This window comes from Lissotriton vulgaris, chromosome 2_1, assembly GCF_964263255.1.
Source record: "Lissotriton vulgaris chromosome 2_1, aLisVul1.2, whole genome shotgun sequence".
NCBI classification, from domain to species: Eukaryota; Metazoa; Chordata; class Amphibia; order Caudata; family Salamandridae; genus Lissotriton; species Lissotriton vulgaris.
This window is the reverse complement of record NC_141687.1, coordinates 1,469,290,608-1,469,316,127: the sequence shown is the minus strand read 5'-3', so window position 1 is coordinate 1,469,316,127 and position 25,520 is coordinate 1,469,290,608. Positions and strand designations below refer to the sequence as shown.

At 46.2% G+C, this 25,520-nt stretch overlaps 1 protein-coding gene across 2 annotated transcripts in view; it reads right to left on the bottom strand.

The window, feature by feature from the left end:
* Positions 1–2,349: 2,349 nt before the first annotated feature.
* LOC147732780 (uncharacterized) overlaps positions 2,350–25,520 on the bottom strand; it is a 635,036-nt gene continuing 611,865 nt past the window's right edge. For both annotated transcript variants that reach the window (XM_086957331.1, XM_086957332.1), the window contains exon 10: positions 2,350–4,350. In XM_086957331.1, the coding sequence (XP_086813457.1) occupies positions 3,641–4,350 (710 nt within the window). In that variant the 3' untranslated portion in view covers positions 2,350–3,640. The remainder of the gene's footprint in view (positions 4,351–25,520) is intronic.

Here is a 25,520-nt window from a genome sequence, read left to right as displayed (position 1 = left end):
TGACAGTTATATTCTATCACTCTGTAATACTTATAGAATAAAATAGACTTCTCCGTTTTAGTTATGGGTGGAGTTAGACTTGTCTTGTATAATTCAGAATTGACTAAGAGTTTATTTGATAATTTTCTTCATATTTCTACTTCCAATTTGATACCATACACTGCCCAACGAAAAAATCACTGTTTAAATAACCAAACTGCCTGTCTGTACTGAAACCCAACAGTGCCCTATCTGTACTGATAAAAATTCATTTTTCAGCATACAAAATGGAAGGACAACAGGAAAATAACTTGAAAATTGAATCAGGAACAAAAATCGAGTCGGAAATTGACCATGAATTCTACGACGATTCACTAAACAATGAACTTCTGCAATGTGTGGAAGCAGTAGATTTTCTACTGGAAAATGAAAAAAAAAAAGATAATGATTTTTTAGAATTTCTTTTAAATTTTGAGAAAGAATCAGAATAATAAATTTTTATTTCATAATTCAAAAATTGTTTGACACATTATTCATTTTTATATGTATATTGTAAAGTAGTAGCAAATTGATTATAACGTGAAATCAGACTTAATATATACTGTGCAACTTTTTTGTGTTACATACTAACTTTGCTCATAGTTACTTCCTTTCTTCCACTATATTATCTCCAATGTGTATTTAACATCTCTTTATCATCTCCTGCCTCCATGTTGTTTCGGCTTTCCTGACAGACTATGGTATGAATTCCATATAGCACAATAACTTCTGTAACAACATGCAAGATATCTACAAAGGAGACGGCGTTTATTGATTTTTAGACTCTGCATTGGTACCTACATGTTGCTACGTAAATAAAAAAAAACAAAAAAAACAACAAAACGAACAATCAATAAACATACAATAAGTTAAAAGTCAATCATTCTTGTTTCCTTATAGTACGCTCCATAGACCGCTTTCCGGTACGCGTACCGGGCGCACCCCACGAGGGGCCCTTTTAAAGCCTCCACATCAAACCTAGGGGGTCAGGGAGAATCTACTATGCCCCCTTATGGTCATTTGCCCCTTCGCTTTGGCCTCCTCTTGTCTCTCGATCCTACCGAGAGACAAGATGGCGGCCGCTACGGACTGTTTAGAATGTTGACAGACGCCGGAGAGCCAATCAGCTTCGCTTCGCAAAGCTCCGTTACGCGAAAAGTACGCGAACTGGAGCACTATCCGGGACACTGTCACAGATATATCTGTTTTTTTAAACGTTAATTTCTCAAAATCCAATGGAGCACATATATTGAGACCCAGCAAAGGCACATCGGGCTAACAATCCCTACAATTTTGCCAAGTTTTGTGCAAATCCATTCAGCCGTTCGAGCTGAAAGTGAGGCCAAACGCCCTATGGAAAAATGAATGGGAAAAACGCGTTTTGGGACCCCCCTTTTTTCTCGGCCCCCCTTGACGAAACCCCCCCAAATTTTCAGGGGCTGATCAGAAACAAAATGTGCCATTTTCCTGAAAATTTCAGCCGATTCCGTCCACAAATGCCAAAGTTATTAGACATAGAATTTTCAAAAGTTACATAGAGAAAAAATCCTAACTATATATACCTACTGGCGACCGCCAGTAGGTTATATATATATATGGGGTGGTGTGTAGTGTGTGGCATTTATATAATGCTTGAGAGTGGCTGTGAGAGTGTTATTGGTGAGCGTGTGTGCATATATGTGTGTATGTGTCTAGGTCAACATTCTTGTGGTTTTGCCAGAGGAGAGATTTAATTGGCTAAGGAAGAGCAGTGAATAGCTGTGTGTGAGTGGTGGTGTAGAGATCTGAGCAACAGCAGCAGTGTGAGTTATTGCTGTACATAGTAAATGTCAGAGAATGAGTGTAAGTAGTAGTGAATATCTTAAAGTGTGAGTAGCAAGGAGTGAATGTTGGTCAGAATGGCTTCAAGCCAAACTGACTACTGACTGAAAAAGTGTTAGGTTTCCTACTTTTAGAAGTAGAATTCAGAGCAAACTGTATAAATTCTAAGATACAATGTCGTGAACTAGAACGCTACCATAATCTTAAAAGAACTCATTGATGCTACATCAACCACTGTGGATTTCTATGCACAGTTCATGACAGCATGGGACTACATATGTTTTTAACACAGTAAGACTATCCACCAAAATATTTCATTAAAGTATACATTCACGAGAAAAGTAGAGCATTTGCAAACAGCTGAAAGGCTCACAGGAAGTGTGGCAAGTGTGCCTTCTTGCTGAAATACATTATTTAAAAGATTTAACTACAAAGCCATGTAGCTCTATTAAAACACATTTGCCATGCAAAGACTATCCCTGTGAAATAATAGTTATTAATATTACAATATATTGAGGGATATGCGTTTAATATATAGTCAGTGAAATGAAAAATTCTACAATAATGCAAAACACATACAGAGTTATAATGGTGGTCCAATACATTACTCTGGTAATTTAACTATGCTTAAAAACAAATATTAACAGGACTATATCAATACTTACGCAGAGGTTATGTAATGCCTGACAAGGTTGATAGCTATATGTTTAGCCAACCTTGTAACTGTAATTATTCAATACGGGACTTTGTAAAGCAGATACATGTCAATAAAATGGTACACAAGTTTTAAAAATGGTGACAGGGTTTCTATTTTACTTGAAGAGAGCAGCCACCTGGCATAAAACTGCATATAACCATGTCCATTTTTGAAAGAGCACCAGCACGATGTTGTTCAATGGAGTTAAGCCATAGAGACAGACCCACTCAACATCCACAGTAAAACTGGGTGTCAACTGGCCTGAGTTCACAAGCTCAGTTGACTCTCAGCTCCTTGTTCATCAGATGGCGGATTTAAGGAAAGCATCACAATTGCCCCAAAATGCCTCAGGAAAATATAACAGGGCCTCAACACCCATTTGTTCAAAGAAAAGCACCAATAACCCTAACAGCAGAGGTATTCCACAGCAAAAGTGCCAGGCAAAAGTTGCAGACATTATGAAGATCTCCGAGAGGAACATGATGCAGCAGCACAGATGCCAGACTCCAGATCAATGATCCGATGAATAACCACAACTTTCCCTTGCATACTTTCAATTGAAGCATAAGAATTTTCAAGCAACGAAAATACTGAAATATGGGGAATTTTCTTTAGCAGCCCATGATCATGGACCTGAGTCATTTATTCTCTTTCGTATCTTATTGCTTATGATGTATTTAAGATCATTCTTTAATTCCAACATTGTCTTTTCTCTTGTATGTATTCTCTGGTGACGCTTTCTCATATAAAGTACATGTAATGTGTCCTCTTTGGGGTTAGTATTGGAAGGCTAGGTTTCTAGGTTGAACTCCATGACATGTAAGGCTAAGTTTAGATATTAATTTACTTGTAATCTCTTTATTTCATGGCATGGTATGCACTGTGCTGAAAATACATTCTTTCAGATTTCCCAATGTTATTTTTCATAAACAGCATATAGTTTTTTGCTTGTAAATATGTCCTCTGCACCTAAAATGACTGGCAGTAGTTATTTCTTTATTTCACATTTTGAAAGGCTCTGATAATTAATATTATTTTTCCATTTAATGTTATGGACCTGTTAACCATCTCATTTGTCATGTAGCCTCATAATTTATCCAGCACTTACACAGCTTCCAACAAATCGGCCTCACAATGCTGTAGTACTTTTGTATGTATTTTCTGATGTCCAACTAGATGGTGCTTAAGATTAAAGCTTTTTGAACATACACTGCACTGATAAGGTCTTTCGCCTGTGTGCATTTTTTGGTGTCTATGAAGAACTCCTGTTTGTTTGAAACTTTTCCCACATATTGTACAGTGGTAAGGTCTCTCCCCAGTATGTGTTCGTTCATGTATAATAAGAGCTGACATTGCAGAAAAGCCTTTTCCACACTCAGTACATGTATATCGTCCTTTTACTTTGTTCCCACGCTGAGGTTCAGGATGGTTTTTCTTGTGGCAGGTTTGCTCAAGCTCTGCACTTAGGTACGGTCTGCAGTTCTGAAGAGGCACTGATATCAGTGGAACAGCATTTTCATTTCTCATCCCACTCTCACATGCAGTGTATGTATCCAATTTCTGTACATCGGTCACTATCTGATTTAAATTGCAATCGGTGAGTTGAATGGACTCACTTTGCCAGTGCTCATTCTGCTCTCCTCCCAGTTCGCGATCACTTCCTAAACACATGTGACTTTTAGAATTGCTTCTCTCATAAAGACTCTGCATCGTGTTTGTTTTTTGTCTTTTTAAAGTAGACTTACGTAGTCTCAAATTGTCATTACATTTTAGAGATCTGCTGACCATTCTCTTTCTGTTCAAACTTCCATTACCTGTTATGATTAAAAATGAAATAAATATCATTAGCATTCTAAAGGTGAATTTGCACACAAAGTATTCAAATAAGATAGATGTTGGAATAGTGCAGTTTCAAGGAAAAGACAAGATGTTGATCCGCGAGCACAGAAGATCATCAACATTAATGATTACATGCATAGGAACTAGCAGGTAAAATACCAATGTGCCGTTTAAGATAATCAAGTAAGTCAACTAGACAAGGGATTTTTAGTAAAAGGCATTGGAAAGGATCCAGTTTTCACAATTGTTTTTTTTGCTTTACACATTTTAAACTTCCACTTGAATGGTTAGAGAACAGCACATACATCACTCAACATCCCTTAATTAAAAAAACAATCATTCACTTATTTAAGGCCTTTGAACACTTTGTCTTACCCAATCTTTTAAGAACATATAAAATATGGTCGATTTGATTGATACAGTCAGAATAAATTTAACCTATTGAAGATTTCCTCGATTATATACAGAAGGAATGTCTTGGGAGATTTACTACTGAGCTCTATCTGCATCAAACTATATCACTGAATGTTAGGTTTTATTTTCTCAAGTTCTATTTGTGCAATCCCGGATATATATCTGAAACATGGGTTTACCATTTATATTATACTATTATGAGTTCGACCCTCATACTGCTTTGTTTTGCCCAAAACTGAAGGTACCACAACAAAGCATCTGAAACCTCTACTTACCAGCTGTGGTGTGAGCACTTTAGTGCGTGTTTGATACTACCTGATGTAAATGTTCACTAATGATTATCAATTAAGAGCCACCAATCCCGACATGTGGAACATTATATTTCAATGTTTTTTTATCTTCTATGTGAAAACAATAAAACGATGACTTTCCAAAGATTTCCGTTTATTTATTCTTTGTGACTTTATGTAATTGATTAACTTCCAATAAGTAACCACATCATTTTTTGTTTCAAATCTGTTTATTGAGCACATGACACAGAAAAAATAACATACAAGTAGGTACAATGTAGCCCCATCAAAAAGGCATAAAAAGAACATCATCACTCAATATGGATGTCAGAACATTTCGAGTAAAACGGAAATAAAGGAGTACATTCTCACCCTAACCCGTACTGCAAAGGAAGGTAGGGATAGTAAAGCAACAAGTGAAACAATAGGCTACTGATCCTTCTAAGGTTACAGGACATCTCTCTCAATTCGGGAAAGACCAAGGTAAGACATCTGACATCACTAAAATCTTATGGAGGCTTGACCTTGCCAACATCATTAGGTGATTTATGTAAAGCAACATACAGCATACCATGCTCACCTGGTTCATACGACAGACAAACTGATAATCCAAACTGAGCAACATCAGAGGCAGTTCACCCACATTGAACAAAAGGAAAGTAGGAAGCAAAAGGAAAGGGAGAGAAAGAAGAGAGGATCAAACCACTCAACCAAGTGAGGGAGCAGGGGAAGTTGCATTATGAATAACCTGTTGTTGGAGGGGCTCAAAGGTCCTGGCATAAAGGAAGATGTAAGGCCTCGCCTACAGGGATGGCGGGTCAGAGGAATCCTGTTGATGGCCCCTCTCATAAGGTTCAAGAGAGTCATCAAACATTTGCAGAGCTTGTAGCCTAAGGGGAACCAATTGAAAGTGCTTCATCTTAGAAAGGTAACGTATTAGTGGTTGCCAGACAATTTGGCATCCATGTGGTTGATATGTGCGTGAGCAATTCAAGGGCTAGAACGTGCCACAACCAGAGGAACCAAGTGGCAATCGGGTTGATTTCTTCCAAAATAAACTACATCATTTTTAAAGTATGTGAAATACTGCCTGAGGTTTGCATGGTTCGGCCTACATATTGCAGCTTCTGATATGTTATGTTGATTCGTATAGCACACGAATCACCCAAGAGGGTATCAAGGTGATTGGGCAATAGATACACCTTCATGAGAGGGCGGGGAAATGGCCAAACAATATTAAACGTAGACCAACCCTCATTCCTTACGCGTCTGTCAGAGAACCTAGCCCCTTGGTCGGGAATTCCTTAGATGGTGGGAGGAGACTTTAATTCAGTGCTCAGCATAGATCTGAACAGGTCGTTTTCCCCCTGAGTAGAACCCCTGCTTCATCTAACGCCCAGGCTCTGGTGGACTGGCTTACACACTGGACACTCATTGACATTTGGTGCACTCTCAATCCCACAATGCACGCTTACTCACATTACTCAGCAGTGCATGGCCTGCATGTGCGACTAGATAGACTAGTGGGTTCCCAATCACTACTCCCATTGATTAAGAAGATGGAATATCTGGGTCGGACACACTCTGATCACAACCCCCTGTGGATGCAGCTTGAATGGGAGACGGATCGCCCTCCCATACCTACGTGGCGCCTCCAACCTAGTGCGTTGGAAGACCCAGAGTTTCGCACATCACTAGGGATTGGCACCCTTGCATACTTTGAGCTAAATGAAGGCACGGCAAGCAGTGCACTGATAGAGTGGGAGCCTTTTAAAACAGTGATTAGGGGGCATTGCTTAGGGGCCACGTGGAATGTGCGCAAGCAGTTGACTGCCTCCCTCACAAAGATAGAGTCCCAGTTGTTGTGGTGTGACCAGGAAGGAGAAGGGAAGAGTAAGGATCTAAGGCACCTAGAGAAATTGCAAGCGGATCATGCTGAGCTGCTGGAGCGCTTACGATGCCATAACTGCACTGCACATACAGCCCGCACACAAGCCTCAGCTGACCGAGAGGGCCGACTGCTTGCTTGGCTGATAAAACAAGAATATGCCCGCACCCTGATAGGAGCCATACGTACAACTGCAGGGGATATGTTATATACACAACATGAAGTACATAAAGCTATGACACAACACTACATCAAGCTGTATTAGTCCCGGGGGCGAAGTGATGAGCAGGGCCTAGAGAAGTTTCTAGGCTCCATACAATTAACCACTGCAACAGAAGAGCACCAAGCAATACTTAACGGCCAGCTCACATTGGAGGAGATAGGGGATGCCATCTGAGAAAATGCCTGGGCCGGATGGCCTACCGGCGGAATACTATAAGGCCTATTGTGAGACTCTCACACAAAAACGTTATTCCTTAGACATTAACGCCTTAGAGGAGCGCAAACTTCCTCCCTCAATGCAAGAGGCATACCTGGTATCCTTATTAAAGTCAGATAAAGATCCAATGGAACTTGGTTCCTACAGACCTTTGGCCCTACTAAATACAGATTACAAAATACTTGCTAAAGTGTTAGCGGATAGATTAGCACAGGTGGTCCCTGCACTGGTCCACCCAGACCAAATTGGCTTTGTGCCCTCCAGAAGTACCTCCCTCAACCTGAGACGCTTTTTTTAGAGTAGCTACGGATGCCGTGCAAGAGTGGCTGAGAGAGGGATGTCTAATATTAGACTTGGAAAGAGCCTTCGACTCCCTAGAATGGGACTACCTGCCTGCAACACTACAGAAGTATGACTTAGGCCCTGGGTTCCTTCAATTGGTCAATCTGATTTATACTGGCCCCACAGTCAGGGACCGAATGGGACCTTACATCTCGAATGCTATCCCGGTGCGTAGAGGAACTAGGCAGGGGTGCCCCCTGACCCCCCGCCTCTCCGCGCTCGCAATAGAGCCACTGGCAGAGGCGATGCGCATCATATTGGGAGACGGTATACCTCTAGGAGATGCTGTACATCAGGTATCAGATATCCTCGTATATATAAAAGACATAGAGAGTCCCTGACCAACTGGCACACCTGTTGCAGAACTTTGCCAAAGTCTCTGGGTTGTGGGTGAATGTGGACAAGTCATGCAAATATATGCATTCAACGAGGCGGGACAAGACCCAGACTTCTCAATTAGTGGTAGAAAGGTACAGTGGAGGGAAAATACTTTTCGTTACCCAGGTTTCCGGATCTATCGCCAGCCGAAAGATCTGTTTAACGGGAAGAGCTCTGGCGGCAATCTGGTCGCAAATGCAATTTTGGGGCACGCTTCCACATGCAATAACAGGTAGAGTAGCACTAACCAAGATGGTAATCCTCCCTAGGCTCCTATATTATTTTGCAAATCTCCCTACATACATCCCTGCTTCCTTCTTCACTACACTAGAACAACAGATTAGGGACTTTATATGGGGAAGTGCCCGACACTAGCAAAACTGTATTTACCAACAGACCAAGGGAGCCTAGCAGCGCCCTGCTTTGAGCACTAGTATTTCGCTGCTCAACTGCAGTGGATAGCCCGATGGCTAGCAGGTAGGAACCGCGCAGGCATGGCCACTGCGCAGCCACCATACTCGCTAGAAAGAATTGTTAGACTTTTCCACCACACCTCGAAATCGCGGACACCAGAGCCATTATTACTTGCAGTGGCATACAAATGCTTCCGCAGGAGCTTATACACAACACAAAGCATTACTCCCTATGCGCCATTGATACCATTGGAGCGGTAACCCAGTGGCCACATGGTGCTTACGGCACAGTCACTTGAGGAGTGGCAAGAGAGAGAGGTCCAGACCCTAGAAGATCTATACCGAGATGGAGCGCTCACACCACATACTTCCTTAGCAGAAGTAGAGGGACTCTCACCGGGACAATTACTCACACACCGCTCGCTGATAGCCACACTGACGGCCAGGTGGGGGGACATGACTACGGACTTGCAATCACACCTCACCGTACAGTATTTACATGTCATGGGGTGCGGCAGACATCTCTTACGCTGGTTCGCCGGCTCGCTTAGGACCCAAGCGGCAGTAAGCCTGGATTCCCTCCACCACAAGTGGGAGCTGGACCTAGGGTGCCAGTTCGTCGACAAAGAAAGGGCACAAAGACTGGAAAGTCTAACATGCATACCCAGAAACAATCGATTCAGGCAAATCCAGCTATATATAATCCACAGGGCTTCCCTCACGCCTGCTAAAATCACTCAATATTTCAGTGGGGCGGACGCTAAGTTCCTGAGATGCGCTGAGCTGGGAGCCAAGCTAATACATGTTATAGAGCTGCCCTCGGATTGGAACATATTGGGGCACGATCGCCAGAATGTTACACACCTGTACAGGCCGCACACTGCCCTTTAAATGTCCGGTATACTTGCTACACAAGTTTAAGAGAACACCAACAACTAAGGTAACATCTAGGTTCCTAGATCTAGGGATGGTGGTAGCCAAAAGACTACTAACTAATCGATGAAAAGCAGCAGACCGACCACATACGTAGGCATGCGCCATTCACTACTAGCATGGGCCAAGGCAGAAACCTTCACCATCAGACGAGAGGAAACATTGGGTCTACGCCACACCCCCATAGCAGCACAATGGGACGCTCTCTTGGGCTAGCTATAGCAGTATGAGTGAGAGGGGCCTGAGAGACCTCCTGACCGAGGGATGGGTGGACAAGTGGCTTTAACCGGATAGGCTATCTGACGGCAGATAGCGATATTCCATGGTAAACTACTTGACAAACATGAAGTCACATAGGTGTATACGCCACAGACAGGGGACACCGAAAGCTATACTAGTAACGCCATATTGCGCAAGGCCATGCGGGAAAGCCGAGACAAGATACTTAGGGCAAGGTCAAAGTTGTTGGTTTTCTTCTTGTTGTATCCTTTTTCTTTTCTCCCTTATGGGCAATATGTCAGAACTAAATGAACTCATGCAAAACAATACGTTTACTAACTCAACTGTGCCTAACCGTAAGTCTTACACAGTGCGGAACGATGAACAAAGTTAAAGTATGAAGTAGCTCCTTACCTCGTAAAATTACTTCGGTACCTCGGATACACGTGGTAAACACTGTTATTATTACATCCTGAACAGTGTTGATGATCTACTAATGAGAATATATTGTAACAACTGTAACTGTTAGAGGAAAGCCAAAATATACATTATATGCATATGTAAGACTGCCTGTGAATGCATAAACTCAATAAAAAAGATGTAAAGAAGGAAAACAAGGTGATTGGGCAATGTGGGTAGATGTGTGGTCCCAATGTGCTTATATGAAGTACCAGGTCTTCAGCTTCTTGCGGAACTCAAGAAGTGAGGCGAGGGTCTGATGTATTCAGGGAGGTCATTATTTGTCTTGGGTGCGATGTAGGAGAATGAGCGACCTCCAGGTTTGCTTTTGCAGATGCGGGGAGAGTGTGCGAGTGAGAGTGAAGAAGCCCATAGGTGTCAGGTGGGTTGGTGATAGTGTATGTTGCTGTTCGTGTATTCTGGCCCTATGTTGTATAAGGCTTTCTATGTGTTCTTGAAATGTATGAATTGGCTGCGCTCATGAATGGGAAGCCAGTGAAGCTTCCAGAGGTGCAGTGTGATGTGGGTGCAGCAAGGGAGGTTGAGTATGAGTCTTGCAGCTGTGTTCTGGTTGGTCTGGATTCTGTGTAGAAGTTGTTTGGAGATTCCAGTGTAGAGAAGGTTGGCATAGTCCAGTTCTAAGGCAACCATTTGAAGATCTTTCGCAGTATGCATATGATGTGGAAGCAGGAGGTGCACACTGAATTTAATTGAGCAGTGATGTTGACCTTGTCATCTAGGATGATCCCTAGATTTCATGTGTGGTCTGTCTGTGTTTTTCCTAGCTTTGACTGACATAAGGTGGAATCCCATGGGGAGGTCTTGTTGCCGAAGTTCAGTACTTCTGTCTAGTTGGAGTTGGGCTTCAGGAAGTTGATTTGCGTCCAGTCTGGTACCATGGTCATGCAGTTGCGGAAGTTGGTTCTGTGGCGGTTTGTCTTGTTCGTCAGGGAAAGGATGAGTTGGGTGTCATCGGCGTAGGAGATGTCGGTGATGTCTTGTGAACGGATGATGTTGGCAGGCGGTGTCATGTAAATGTTGAAAAGAGTGGGGCTGAGACGATCCCTGTGGGACACCTCATATCAGTTTCTTGGTGGCTGATGTGAAGGGTGGCAGCCTGACCATTCTGGATCTTCCCATGAGAAAGGAACAGATTTATCTGAGAATGGATCCCTGTATGCCAGTCTCGAGGAGTCTTCTGATGAGGGTGTTGTGGGAGACAGTGTTGAAAGCCGCAGAGAAGTTGAGGAGGATGAGGGCCAATGTTTCTCCTCGTTCCAGGATGTTTTCAATGTCATCGGTGGCCATGATGAGTGCTGTTTTAGTATTGTAGTTCTTTCTGAATCCTGATTGTGTGTTGTCTAGAAGATGGTGAAGTTTGAGGTGGGCGTGTGAGTTGCTTTTCAATCGTCTTCTCAATTACTTTGGCAGGATAGGGGAGCAGGGAGATGGTTTGGAAGTTTCTTAGTTGATTTGGGTCGCCTGTTGGCTTCTAAAGGATGGTGTTGATTTCTGCAAGTTTCCATTCACTTGGTAAAGTGGCAGACATAATGGAGGTTTTGATGTGGGTTAAGGTAGTGATAACTGGTGATGCACCCGGGTTGTAGATGTGATGGAGGCATGGGTCCGTTGTGGCCCTTGAGTGGATGATCTGCATGATTGTCGCTGTGTAGTTTCTGGTGAGGGTTGTCCATTTGGTCAGGTAAATGTCTAGGTTGGTAGGTTAGTGATGGTTTCTATGTGGTTGGATTGTTGTGCGGAGTTGCTGTAGAGTTTTGTGATATTACAGTGGAAAGACTTAGCTAGGTTGTCAAGAGTTGTTGGAAGGCAGCAATGTTGTTGACAGTGACTGAGGGCAAGGTGACATTTTTGCAGCTGTTGGAGCTACGTCGATGCGGTCCACTAGTGCTTTTTTCATTGTGTCTGTAATTTGCTGGTGATCGCGTTGGAGTGCAGCCTTGTGGATAGTTCTCTTGGTAGTTTTGTCTGGCTCTCCATTTCCTTTCTAGAAGCTTACAGTGTTGTTTAGTGTCTTGGAAGTCTTCTGTACACCAATTGGCCTGCTTGTTTGATCTACTATGCTTGTTGGGTTTGATGGGTGTGAGGGAGTCTGCGCACTTCTTGATATAATTGTTGAAGTTGTTGATGTCCTTTTCGAGATTGTCGGTGGGGCTAGGCTGATCAGTGTTGAGGGCGCTGAGCCAGTCTGCTTCTAAGATTTTGCCCCAGCTGCGGCTTAGAGTTCTGAATCTGGTAGGGGTGTTGATTTGAGGTGTGTTGATTTGGAAGTGGATGATTGAGTGGTCGATCCATGTGAGCTGTGTGGTGGAAATGTATATGATGCTGTTGCATGTGGTGAAGATGGTGTCCAGTGTGTCCTACAGTGTATGTTGGTTCTGTGACGATCTGGGTGAGTCAGATGTTTCGCAAGCTTTCAAGGAGCACTGTGGTGCAGTAGTCATTTTGGTCTTCCAGGTGAAAATAGAGATCACCGAGGAGAATGTAAGCTCTGGAGTCGATGGTGAGCGGAAGCCAGTGATGAAGATGATAAAGGTGGCTTGTGGTCGGGTGGTGTGTAGGCGAGGGTTCCGCATGACTCTGTTACAGCTGTCATTAAGTAGGTCCTGGGGTGGGAGGGGGGGGGGAGTCCAGGTTGCCATGATGTAATTTCCTGTGCTGATGGGTGATGGGAAATGAAGTCCGCTTGCTTGGTTTCTTCTTTAAAAAACGGTTTTGGCAGGAAAACCAGTAATGGCCCTTCGTGTCCAGATGGTTGATGGGAAATTCAGTCGTTAATTCCTATTCAGGTGGATGAGACCAAGTGATGTCACTTCCTGTGCTAATGGATGGTGGGAAATTAAGTCCTCTTGCTTGATTTCTTTTTAAATACATACATTTCCCCCTCCATAGAGGCTACAATAATCAATTAAATTCTGAAAATAAAGTAACTACACCGATGAAAATGGAAATCTAAATAAAAAAATATGGGAAAGGAGAAGGGCCGAAGGCAAGAAACTATCAACAGATCATTTTTTGCTATAAATAAGAGTAGATTTGGGGTAAAAAAAAAAAAAAAAAGTATTATATAACCGACTGTATTTTGAGGCATTTCAAACATATAATATTGTAAATCGGTAGCCATCATTAATGGGGAGGTATTTCACCAACGGACTGTGAGTGATGTGATACATAAACAACACGAATGGAGCCTCAGTTGTATTTGATGTCTCTCAGAGACCCCAGTTGAAAAGCCTCTCCTTTATTAAAAATTACAGGTCTAGAATTGTACGTTATTTGTGCCCCTCAGATCCTACTGCACTGCTCAGATTGAAATCAGAAGTGTACTAGTAATGGTGTCACCAGGTCTTGGGGTTTGTGATGCCAATAGAAACCCTCAATGGCAAAGTTGAATCATATCATACAGTTTTCCATCATTAATGCTAAATACATATATGTACCTTGAAACCTTTATGCTAAACCCTGTACCTTTAGCTCTAAACTGTGTAAGAGACTGCGATGTTTTAGCATAGATATAATCAGTTTGTCCTGCCACGCTTCCCTACCATCCTCTGTGACTAACCCTGCCAACCCCACTTGAAATCGCACGTATTGCACTGACAGCAACTCTCTGAGAGGAGTGTGTAAGGGCTCTCGCCATTTTTTGGTACATATCAGACTTGAGAAAAGGACATGCAGAGCGTGGAAAACCATAAGGCAACCTAAGAGATGCTAGAAATGTTAGCATCCTGCCCTTTCCACAACGGAACCTGTTACTTTCGAAGGTATGATGACTTCCCAATTCCAGATGGCGGAGTACTTCCAGTTCAACAGGGAAGAGACAGTATTTAACCTAGCGCAACCGTGAAATCTTGCCTGGTAATTGCGTGTTTTATTGGGTTTACTTCATATTTTTACCAGTTTGCACTGAGCCTTCCCTTTGCCTTTGTTGTTTTTCGCCCTCCTTTCATTGCTATCCTGTTTAATATCTGCACCTTTTTCGCTTCCCTTTAAAACCACTATGGAACCTGTTGCTGGAACAGCACTCCCATCATCTGCTCCTCTCCCATGTGTCTGCCCCTGGAATGTTTACATTTGCTCTGTGTGATTACTTACCCTTAGCCTACAGTGGTGAATATCGTCAGATACTGTGCATAATACCTATTATATGCTCACTACTGAAGTCCCCTAATAATAATAATAATAATATACTGTGTCGCGCCAAAGGTGGTGTACAGCTACAGAATGAGAGTCGCAGTCCTGAGGACTGAGCGGAGCCAGGGTTTCTCCTTTCCCTTATCTTTCCCTATTTTCCTCAGTCTCATATGTAGTGCATATTCTATTAAATATTTGTAGGGGAACTGGAAATATACTGTGGGTTGTGGTTTCTATGCATGCAAACACATTGATGATAAGTATCTGTGCTGTAATATTAATCTCTGTTTCCTTTGTAAATTGTCATTTTTCAATTAAATTGATTATCAGAAAAAAGTATTTGTAGGGGAAGGCATTGGGTCAGCATTGGCATCCGGCCCGGCTCCTGGAATTTTTATTTGGGTTGGCCGATGGGGCATTTGGGGGGCCACTTCGGGCTCAATTTGTTGCATATATGTCCGGGCAGGCCTACTTCAGGTCCTTCCTTTATCTCTTCTTAGTCTTACAAGGCCCAGTAAAACACACTCTTTTTCAAATCTCTTTCTACATATTATCACTCTCAAAAAGTGTTTTTTCCATGTAAAGTTCCTTTGATGGGAAGAGGAGGTTTCTGAGGTGGGACTATCAGGCAAGTGACACAGCTCAGGCTCCCTCTGTGAGAGCCTTCAGTCAGAATCTCTCTTCATTACTACCTCCACCTCACCCCGGACTCTGCAACGCAATCTCTTACAGACTTGATTATCCACTATTCCTCTTCAGTGCACCTTATCTCGCAGCTAACCTTGGGCCCCAGCCCCATATCAGGCACCATCGGACTCCACTTTCATTTTTCCCTGTAAAAACATTAGTAAAATCACCTTCAAACTTAAAACATTGAATATAGCAGTAAATATAATTGGCACGCACTTTAAAGTATGTCCACAGCAGCCCTTATGACCCTACTGCTATTTAAACAAAAACAGGAAGGCCATGACAGGGTCGGCTTTAGCGCTGATGCGAGAGTCTTTTTTGGCGCCACACCAATAACCTCTTTCTCCGTAGATACCTTTACTACCACCTTTTAAAAGTGCCCCTCTTCCCTCCATGGCCCTCCCTATTGATCTCCTCCTCGGATTCCCTCACTGCCACACGTCACAAGTGCCCCTCATCTCCCCATAGGCCCTCCCCTCATGACCTCCTTCTCAGATTCCCTCACTGCCACCCTCCACCAGTGCCCCTCATCTCTCCGTGGCACCGCCCCCACCAGTGACCTCCTCCTCGAATTCCCTCACTGCCACCCTCCACAGCGCCCCTCATCTCTCCGTAGCCCCCCACCCTTTGACCTACTCCTCAGACTCCCTCACTACCACCCTCCACCAGTGCCCCTCATCTCTCCCTAGCTCCCCCTCCATCCCATGACCTCTTCCTCGGATTCCAACACTGTGGTCCTCCAACAGTGCCCCTCATCGCTCCATAGCCCCTCCCCCTATTGACCTCCTCCTTGTCAAAGAAAGGATTTTTTGCCTTTCGCCATGTGAAGACGAGGGGGAGAAAAAAATAAACAAAGCCTTCTTAACATGTAAATGGTCTTTTTAAAGACCGTTGAAGTACCCCTAGTGCGGCTGAGATAATCTCAAAAACTGTCTGTTTGTGTGCGCGCCCACGAAGCTGTCTCAGCCCGTGCGCGCACACACACACACACACACAGACAGCCTTTGAGATTATCACAGCTGCACCCGAGTACTTCACAGGTCTTTAAAAGACCATTCACATGTTCAGAAGGCTTTGTTTATTTTTTCACCCCTTCATCTCCACATGGCGCCTGCCTTCAAGCCCTCACTTGGAGGGCCAAGGCATCTGTTTGGGTGGGTCAGGCTCATGTTTGGGTGGCCCTGGCCCACCCGCTAGAACCGGGCCTGATTGGCATCCTTACCATATTGTCCCGACAATGTGCCAGGCCAATTGCGACCTTTCTTCTCATTAGCGCAATTGAGATGTAAAAAAAAAAATGGACACGGCAGAAGTCGAGCAAAATATTGTTTTAAACAGTCTCAATCAATTGCAGAGTTCGTACCACAGCTTTACTTAACTCTGATCTGGTCTCTGACATTTGTTCCAAATTCACAGGATAACCCTGACTAATTATTCAATGACAGCCCTGCCTGAGAAATATACAGAAGACCCAAAAGCTTTTTTGTGTTTTTAGTGCTTTGTCAGCTGGATTTCATGAGTCAATCTCCCTTATTCACTAATAATGCGGCCAAGGTAGATTTCATCCTATCATATCTAAGGATACCTTGATGTGGCCTACACCTATGATATTGAAACAAGACCATCTGTCTTAATTCAACACATTCTTGGGTCAACTGCAAGCAGTCTTGAATTCCGCCATATCAAACAAGGCGCTCACATAGCGCTCCCTTCATTGAAACTGGGTTCCCAAGAACATGTGACTTATATTGCTTTTTTCAACGACTTCTTGCTGAAACACCTTAGACAGATGAAGCAGCGGTTGCTGTTTTTTTACAAATGGGTGCACAAAGAGATCAAACATGCTTTATCTATGGTCAATAAACCCACTTCTTCGGTCGTTAATCAATTTAACTCCACAAACTGAGCAGAAGATGAAGGGGAGAAAGTAGGAAAGCAGTCTAACTCATGGAAGGCCTTTCTAAGGTTACGAAAATACCTTAGTAATAGACTCCAATTGTCCTGCTGATGAAGAAACAATGCTGGTTTCGTCAGTCAAGACGAAACAAGCTACTGAGGACACAGAACAGACACATAAAAAGCTTCTGCCATGCATTGTTGTGTAGTGGGCCACTTTGTGAGAAATTGCCTGCAATTGTATGAAAACTATCAAGCTCGTCGTTAAATAGAGATGCGAGCCTAATGGCTTTACTTCCTGCTCAAAACAGAGCATACTTCTATGTGGTTGATTCTCTCTTTGCTGACTGGCTTTCTGTCCTAATACTGGTGGATTCAGGAGCTCCCAGGTCTTGTATTGATCTCGCCTTTGCTGTGAAAATGGCCATTCCCATTGGTGACGAAAGAAAAGGCCAAACCCATCTTGGGGATTGATGGAAAAATCACTGACCTCCGGGGACATGGTAAAGGAAAGTGAAACACTTGTTATGCCATTGGAAAATAACAGTTTTCATGTTATAGCACAACCACTTTCAAATTCATTTTGGAGACTTTGTGGCTCTGGAAGCGTAACCACCAAACAGACTGGACTAAAGGAACCATGGGCCATATGTACACATTTTAGGAATAGCGATAACCTAATTTCGATTTTCTGAGAATCAATGTTAGAAAATTGCCATTCCTAATGTATGTAACACAATGAGTTTCACTATGGTATTCCTAACGGGGTCGCATATAAACCTACCACATGAGTATTAATGAGGTAGGATGCAGTTTGTGACCCATCAGGAATTGCAGCTTTTACAGAATGGTGGCCTGCTGGGGACAGCAGACCACCATGTCTGTGATTGCTTTTTAATAAAGCATTAAACTTTTAAAAAAAATTTAATGCAGCCTGTTATGCGTTTCAAAATATAAAATGAAACGTTCAAGTTTTATTTCTTCAGAGCCGACAGTTGTCCCTTGGACCACTGCCTGCTCTCAAAAAATATTTGTTTCAACATTCACAAAAGGAAGGCGCTCGGACCCCTTCCCATTTGTGAATGGTTACTTCCACCCTTGAGGTGTTGGTAAAACTTTAATGTGTTACGACCATAATCTGGTTGCAAAACATTCATAGTACTGTAATTACTATATTTGGAAGGGGCGCCCTTAATATGCTCCTTCCAAATACCCAATTACTAAACGCAAATTAGGATTTGGTAACAAGTTACAGAATTGCAATTTGTGTTTTACACATATGAAAAAGCATTTTGGCAATCGGAAACTGCCCAATTCTGTGTATCTGGTTGTTTCCGATGGCAACATTTTCTTCACCGCATTGTTAGGAGGCCTGTTTCCTGTCCAAGATCTGCTAAGACGATGGAAAGACTGAGTCATGTACATTGTCAACTGAATACAAGGAATTAGCGAGTGTATTTTGTGAAGGAGGTGATCCACTACCTCCATATCAGCCATATAATTGTGCATTATCCATAGTTTGTCTAAAAATCAGAGCATAGTCCAACTAATTTTTTCATTCTACACGCCACCCCTGTCCACGACACCCCACACCCCCCCCTGTCCCCGCAGCACCCGCCCCGGTGAGGGAACCCCACTCGGGCCCCCAAGGACCCACCCTCCTCCGCCTCCGACGAGCTCCAATCCAGCTCCCTGTCCGCCCCCCCCCCCACCCCGCCACCCAACTCTTCCACATCAGTCTCCTCAATTAACAAGGGTGAGACCGCCCCCCCTGCATCCCCCTCCAGTCCTGCATCCCCCTCCTGACCTGCCTGCAAAACTCTCCGCCCACCCTGGGGCATCCCCCCCGGGTCTCTCACCCCCCCCGGGTCCCCCTGCGCCACCCTCTGCCCCCTGCCCACCCTCTGTCTCCTCGGCCCGGCCTGCTCCTCCTGGCCCGTCCCCCCCCCTGCCCTCCCGCCCCCGCGTCCGGCATTGCATTTGCCCCCTCCCCCACAGCACTCCTTTCCTCCCGCCCCTCCACAAATGTCAGCGCCTTCTTCTTCCCTCGCCGCCCAGCCCTCACGGCCTCTCTCTTCGGCGCCTTCCGCGGCGCCGCCTCCCCGCCTCCACCATCGGCCTTTGCTCCTCCGCTCCCCCTCCCGCCCCCCCTCCCACCTCTCTGAGCCGTCCGGGGTCGCGACCGCGGCGGCTCGTGCGCCCACACGGCTGCCGCGGCGCCGTTGGCAGCGCGCCGCGGCGGCCTCACCTGCAATTCTGGCCCTAATGATATCCAGTCGGTCCGCCTCCCCTAGGAGCCGCAACGCTTCCGCCACTTTGGGGTCTCGATCCGCCGCCATCCCGACCCACGCAGTTCCGCCAACACAATATCACCTCCGCCAAACGTCCTCCGCTCGCGCCGCCTGACACCTGCAGTCCACGCCCTCCCACACGCGTTCCAGGCCCAAATTGACAACAAGCTAAAGCCACCACCCCGGCTGCCGTGTCACTGCACCTGAAATGGTGCCTGACCTACAAAATGTCCGGTTTTGTGTAAAACCGCCCAAGGGAACCAAAAAGGACCCAACCAGCCCAACGCAACCAAACTGCTGGTCGGCTGCCCCCCCAAATCCCCATAGTGTGTGTCTTAATGTGCCGCCATATTGGGGGTAATTGAGCAGGCCGCGGGCTAGTTCTTTGCGCGCCACAGGATAAAAATCGCCCTGCGCCGTGATCACACTGATGCCTAATTGACTCTTGAGGCGGGAGCCCGTGCTGTATGTAACGCTGTTTTCACTAAAGAGATTTTTTTAAAGCACTCACCTGATTTTTAATTGCACGCAGTCTCACCCACCGCTCAGACGACTTAGGAGCTGACCGGGGGCGCTTTGGCTGCACGGAAGACTGCCAACATATTGGGGGTAATTGAGCAGGCAGCGGGCTAGTTGTTTGCGCGCCAGAGGATAAAATGATTGCCTCTAAATGGCCGCGTGCGCCAAAGGCAAGCCAGTCTGCGCCCGGCCGGTACCAGGGGTCAGAATCCCTGCCAGTTTCAATCCTAGAAGGCAATTCAGCTCCCAGCAGCTATACGCACTGCGCCCAACTCCTAAGGAAAAATTTAAGCACAGTATTAATATGGAGAACCGCAACAAAAAATGCATGCACTGTTCCATTGCCGTATGTCGCCAGTTGAAGAGCAGAGGAAGGGGACAGATATTAAACCTCGCCCTAATCAACTGCCGATCACTAGGGAAGCATAGGGCGGAGATCCACGACCATCTGGCAGATGGGCAGGTGGACGTTCTCTTTCTTACCGAGACTTGGCTCAATAACACTTCGACACCAGAAATCCTAGAAGCTCTCCCCCGGGTATGAAATCAGCAGGATTGACAGGCCAACAGGGGGGAGGGGGGGGGGGGGGGGGAGGGGGGGAGGGGGGAGTGCAATAATTTGCAAGCATGAGCTTCAGTGCAATCAGCGGTCAGGGTTTTTAGAAGAGTTCAGACATATAGGGCGCTCTGCCTTAATTTCTACGTTACAGTGTGTGGTGTGAGTAAGTCAGAGGTAGTGCGTGAAGAGCAGACGGAAAACACCCTTAACCGTCCAATGAAGTCAAAGACTTGGCAACAAATATACAGCTTTGCTCTCGCAACTACTTAAGGGTATCAACATTTAGTACAATGACAATTGAAAAACAAAAATTAGAAGCAGATTCTTTGGTGTGTTTCTTGTCACTGCAAGATGACGATTTAATATGTCCAGACTTGAAGCACAGTCACAGTAAGCCGACACGTGTTTCGTCGTGTGCTGGTGAGTCAACACGACTCTTCAGGGCTTTATGCTCAACTCTGAGAAAGTGAGTTGAGGATAGTCTGGCGCTTGAATTAACAATATGAAGACTAGTGGAAAATATTCTCATCACTAGTTTTTGTCTGTTCTTGTATGGACATCGGTAAGACAGTATGTTCAATTGGTAAGGAACACCAGAGTGATCTCACTGTTATGTTTTGTCCAATGGGGTTGGTCGAGTTATTCCAAGAGTAAAACTGACTACGGGTAAGTAGATAGCCGTGCCGGGAGGGGATCCATTAAATTAGGCAAAGAAGAAAACGGGTGCGTTTCTTCACACGCGTTGCGCGATGGTGCGGTATCCCTCCTCTTTAGTTTCCCGGTCGCCGTCTTCCGTGAGCTTCTAATTTTTGTTTTTCAATTGTCATTGTACTAAATGTTGATACCCTTAAGTAGTTGCGAGAGCAAAGCTGTATATGAGCTTCAGTGCACCCTGGAGATTGCTGACATTAGGAATAGCGAATCAGGGTTTTTCTCGATCTCCGCATCCCATAACCATATCCTAAAGGGATTTTTGGTATACAGACCTCCAGGGCCAGGTGCGCGGTTTGCCGAAAAACTGATTGGGAACGTAATGCAGCCGGCCCTAAAGTATGAGAGATTTTTACTCTTAGGAGACTTGAACCTCCATTTTGATGAGCTCACCAGTGTGGTGGCGCAGGATATCCATCAGGAACTAGCAGCAATCCAACTAACTCTGAAATCTGAACTACCCACCCTCTGCCATGGCCATCTTCTCGATCCAATCTTCGCAAACTGGGAGATGCTGGCCATTGAATCCCGATACCCGTGATCTGGTCTGACCACTACATGGTTTCATTTAAGGCGGCGGTACATGAAATTACAACACAGGGTAAGATGGGAACAAAGAACAGATGCAGGAAATGGGCGAACTTCTCCACAGAGGCGTTCGACAAAGCCTTTGGCCAGGGTGGGCCCCCTGGGGGTCTGGGAATAGAGTCAGCCTGTGAGGCACTGGACAGGCGTATCTCAGAGGCACTGGACAGTATTGCGCCCTGGTCACATAATGTACCAATGAGACAGACCAAATCTGCCCCATGGTTCAATGTTGAACTGCAGGGTAAGAAAGCAGAATGCAAACGGCTAGAGAGGCACTGGAGGAGAAGCTTTTCTGAGAAAGAGAGGATGAATATAAAGCTGGTCTTAAGGCTTATCACACCCTAACTAGAAAGACCTGGAAATTCTATTACTGCAGTAGGATCGAGGGAGCAGACAACTCTATGAAGGAACTGTTCTCAGTTTATAAAGAGATCTCAGACCTCTCGAGTACTGCGACCCCCATGACCTGGTCGGAGGAGTCATGCAATCAGGTAGCAGAGTTCTTTGCTCACAAGGTAGAAAGAATCTACTCATCCTTCCCGGACACTGCCAGGAAAGGTTGCAGTAGAGAGGCAACTCCCACCAAGTCAGAGGGGGTGCGGGGCCCGGTTGGGGGTCGAGCGGGTGGGGGGGCCCGGGGGGATGGGACTTGGAGGGTGGTTGGGGCATGGGGGGCGGAGGGGTCCCCTCGCGGCGCGGCGGCCACTCGGCGGGGTGGAGGCGGGGTCGCCAGTGGGATGGGGGAATGGCGGGGCGGGGGTGGGGGGGGGTGCGTGGGGAGGGGAAGGCGGGTTTTTTCACCCCAGTATGCTGGACTCCACCTTCTTTCCTTGGCAGAAGCTGTTTGCGAGGCGCTCGGGTGAGCAGCATGCAGCTCCACACCACCGAGAGGATGGGCCGTGTAGGAGAGTAGGGTCTGCTATCCTATGGTCACCCCAATTTTTGCTTTTTGCTTCACTGGTTTTCGACTTACTGAGGCTGTGGGCCTGCTAATCAGACCCCCAGCCTGCTATTCTCTCTCTAAATGTATGATACATGTGCTATAGGTACATACCACAATTGGAAATGGACTCCTTGTCAGCCCCTGTACCATGCACTATAGGTGCTCAGGGCATAGGTGCCACCAAGGCCTACCAGGGGCTGAAGCATAGCTTTTGCCACCCCTGGCTGGCTTAGTGAAAACAGCGTTACATACAACTCCCTAAGCTGATCCGGGATAATGCCATACCATATACTCTTAAGCGCCTTATAATCCTCGCGGTTATATAGCAACTTTGGTTTGGCTTTATCAAAACATGTCGTGTAAGGTGTCATACGAATTGGAATACTACCCCCTCGCCAGTTCTGGTGACGGGGGTAGCATTCCACCCTTCTAGAGGGATAAGACATGTTACTTTACTGAAACGCGGTTGATTTAAAATGAGCCTCAGATCCACAAAATGGATGCCTCTGCCACAGACACGGGTCTGGCCTCCTGCTGCTGACCGAAACTCAGCATATGGTGGCCTGGACAAAGGGTTTCCTGTCGCAGGGCGGTGTCAAACCACCCCAGACAGGAGATAGTGGATTGTAGCAGGGAGGTTTCAAAGAAACCAGACACTGCCTGGGGAGCACAAGGCTGCCCCTTGCATAATCCGGCCAAACTGGTTCTGGGGCATCCCAGCCCCAGTCCCAGCGCAGCCTGGATCAAAGGAAAGGGGTGTAACCACCCCCTTCCTGGGTCCCACCCATAGGAGGGGACCTAGCAGGATGTCCAGCCCACCAGATTCGAATAAGAGTGGGAGCAGTGCCAATGCAACTCAGATCATCCTGAAGAAACATAAGAAACGAATTCTGGACCCTTCGACATTCTATTCAACATAGAAGACGGAAGAATCTCCCTTGTGGTCAAGGAGTGACCACCCTGTGCAAACAGGCACCATCCAGCCCTCGACCCTTGCTTTGTTGCAGTTCCCGCCGGAACTCGAGCGACAGAGATCGACGAGATCAAGCTTGCCTGCCTTCTCCCAGCCCGATCCACAGTCCCTGCAGAGCTGAGACCCGTGGAGGCGACCGGAAGCGTGGGGCACGCCATCTTGAAAAGGCACGAGACGCTGACCGTGCAGCCCACGAGTGACCCTCGAAGCTGTACACCGGGGTTTGAGAAGCCCCCACCCCGAGCTACACTTGCACCAAAGCTACCCCCTCCACACTCGACGAGTGCTGCGTGGGGCCCTTCTGCTCGTGTTGGCTCGACGTGTTGGCCCGGTCACTTGCCAGCTGGCTTGTGGCCCCTGTGCCGACGAAAACTTGAATACGACTTGCTTTTCTGGTTGCTCCAGATCTGCACCAGCTCCTGTGAAAAGGAGCCCCCACTCTGACCCTCCTGGTTCGAGTGAGAAGCAATCTCCCGGTTCCGTGGGTTTCTTTTGCTTTTGCCAAGTGGTGTTTGCTGCAATCTTGAAGTCGACGGTGCTGACGGCGAGAGCCTACGTGGGACAGATCGTGACCCGCTCCTGGACGTCGCAGATGCCCCAGAGCCCACGTGACAGCGGAGAGAAGCCTCTCGACAACCACCTGATTGCGCCCGACATTGCCTGGTTCTGTCCTGGTTCCACCCTGGTCACTGCTGAGTGACCCAGACTCTGTCCCCTCTGCTTTCAGGTACATCTCGACTTCGATCCGCCCTTGGATCACACCGGACACTTCTGCTTCACATCGCCTGCAGCTTCTTCAGCTCCAAGCACCAAGAGCCTGCGTGTCAAAACCCGACGCCACTTCGACCCTGTGCACCCACTTCCTGTGGGTGAGGTAACATTGCAACGCCGGTGTTCCTACACTGGTCCACACCTCTAGGGTCTGTGCCTTAAGTTTTGTTCCTCTAGGTTCAGCGGAAGTAACTTTAAACTCACTTTGTGTAACTTTTACGCACCATTGACATTGCATTGGTGTAAGCCGCACTTTCCGTGCTGCACCCGAATTCCGTGGGCTACTCCCGACTTCAGCATTGCTAGTCCTGACTGCTCCCAGCGATTCTCTAGGCCCTAGTCCTAACCACTGTTCGATTGGTATCTCTTATACCACTTTTTTAGTATATGGTTTGAGTGGCCACCGGCCCTCATCCGTAATTGTGCAACTTTGTATGTTATACTGTGCTTTTGATTTAACGCTTGTGCCCCTTTCCTCATAAAGAGTACTGGGGATTAATTTAGAAATAAACACATATATTTTTATAATATATACTTGTGTGGTGTCCTTTCATTTGATTACAGGATTGTATGTGGTAAAACAGCTCGCTTAACACGACCTCTTAAGTTTAGCCTTTAAGGCTGCTTAGTCCATGCTACCACTAGGATAGCTTGTCTAACAAGGTTGACTTACAACCAGACATCTTTGGGGTTTGTTTGGACTGATACCAAGTGGTTCCAGAATTGGAAACACTACATATCAGGCCAACTTCTCACAGGCCGGCTCTGTCTTGTGCGGGCGGTCAAGCTCCCACGAGGGACCTAGCACTGGAGCGCGGCAGCGGGCGGCGGGAGTCATTTCCGCCGATCCCTCCCCGAAGGGTTGTTACGGCCGCCGGGGGCAGGGGAGTGAGGATGGATGCACATACTTATGAGTCGGATGCGTGTACAGTTGGAAGGCGTGGGAGTGTGGATTTGGGTGGCTTGATGAGGAGGTGTCGGGACAGTGCGGGTTTGAGCCGGATGGAACCCCCAAGAGTGGTCCGGGAATGTGTGGAGGTGGCAGATGGAGAGTCCGCGGAGGAAGGGGAGATTCGGGAGGAAGGGGGGACGAGTAATGTTGTTGGCAGTATTTTCCAGGTACCAGCAAGGCGGGAAGTGCCTAGAGTGACGGCCCCCTCAGCTCCACTGGTTAGGCGGCGGGATTCAGCAAGGACGCCGACCTTGACGCCAGGTAAGACGGGAGACGGAGCGGGGAGTGGCAAGCGGCGCTGTGTGCAGGTCTCAGGGGGACGGGG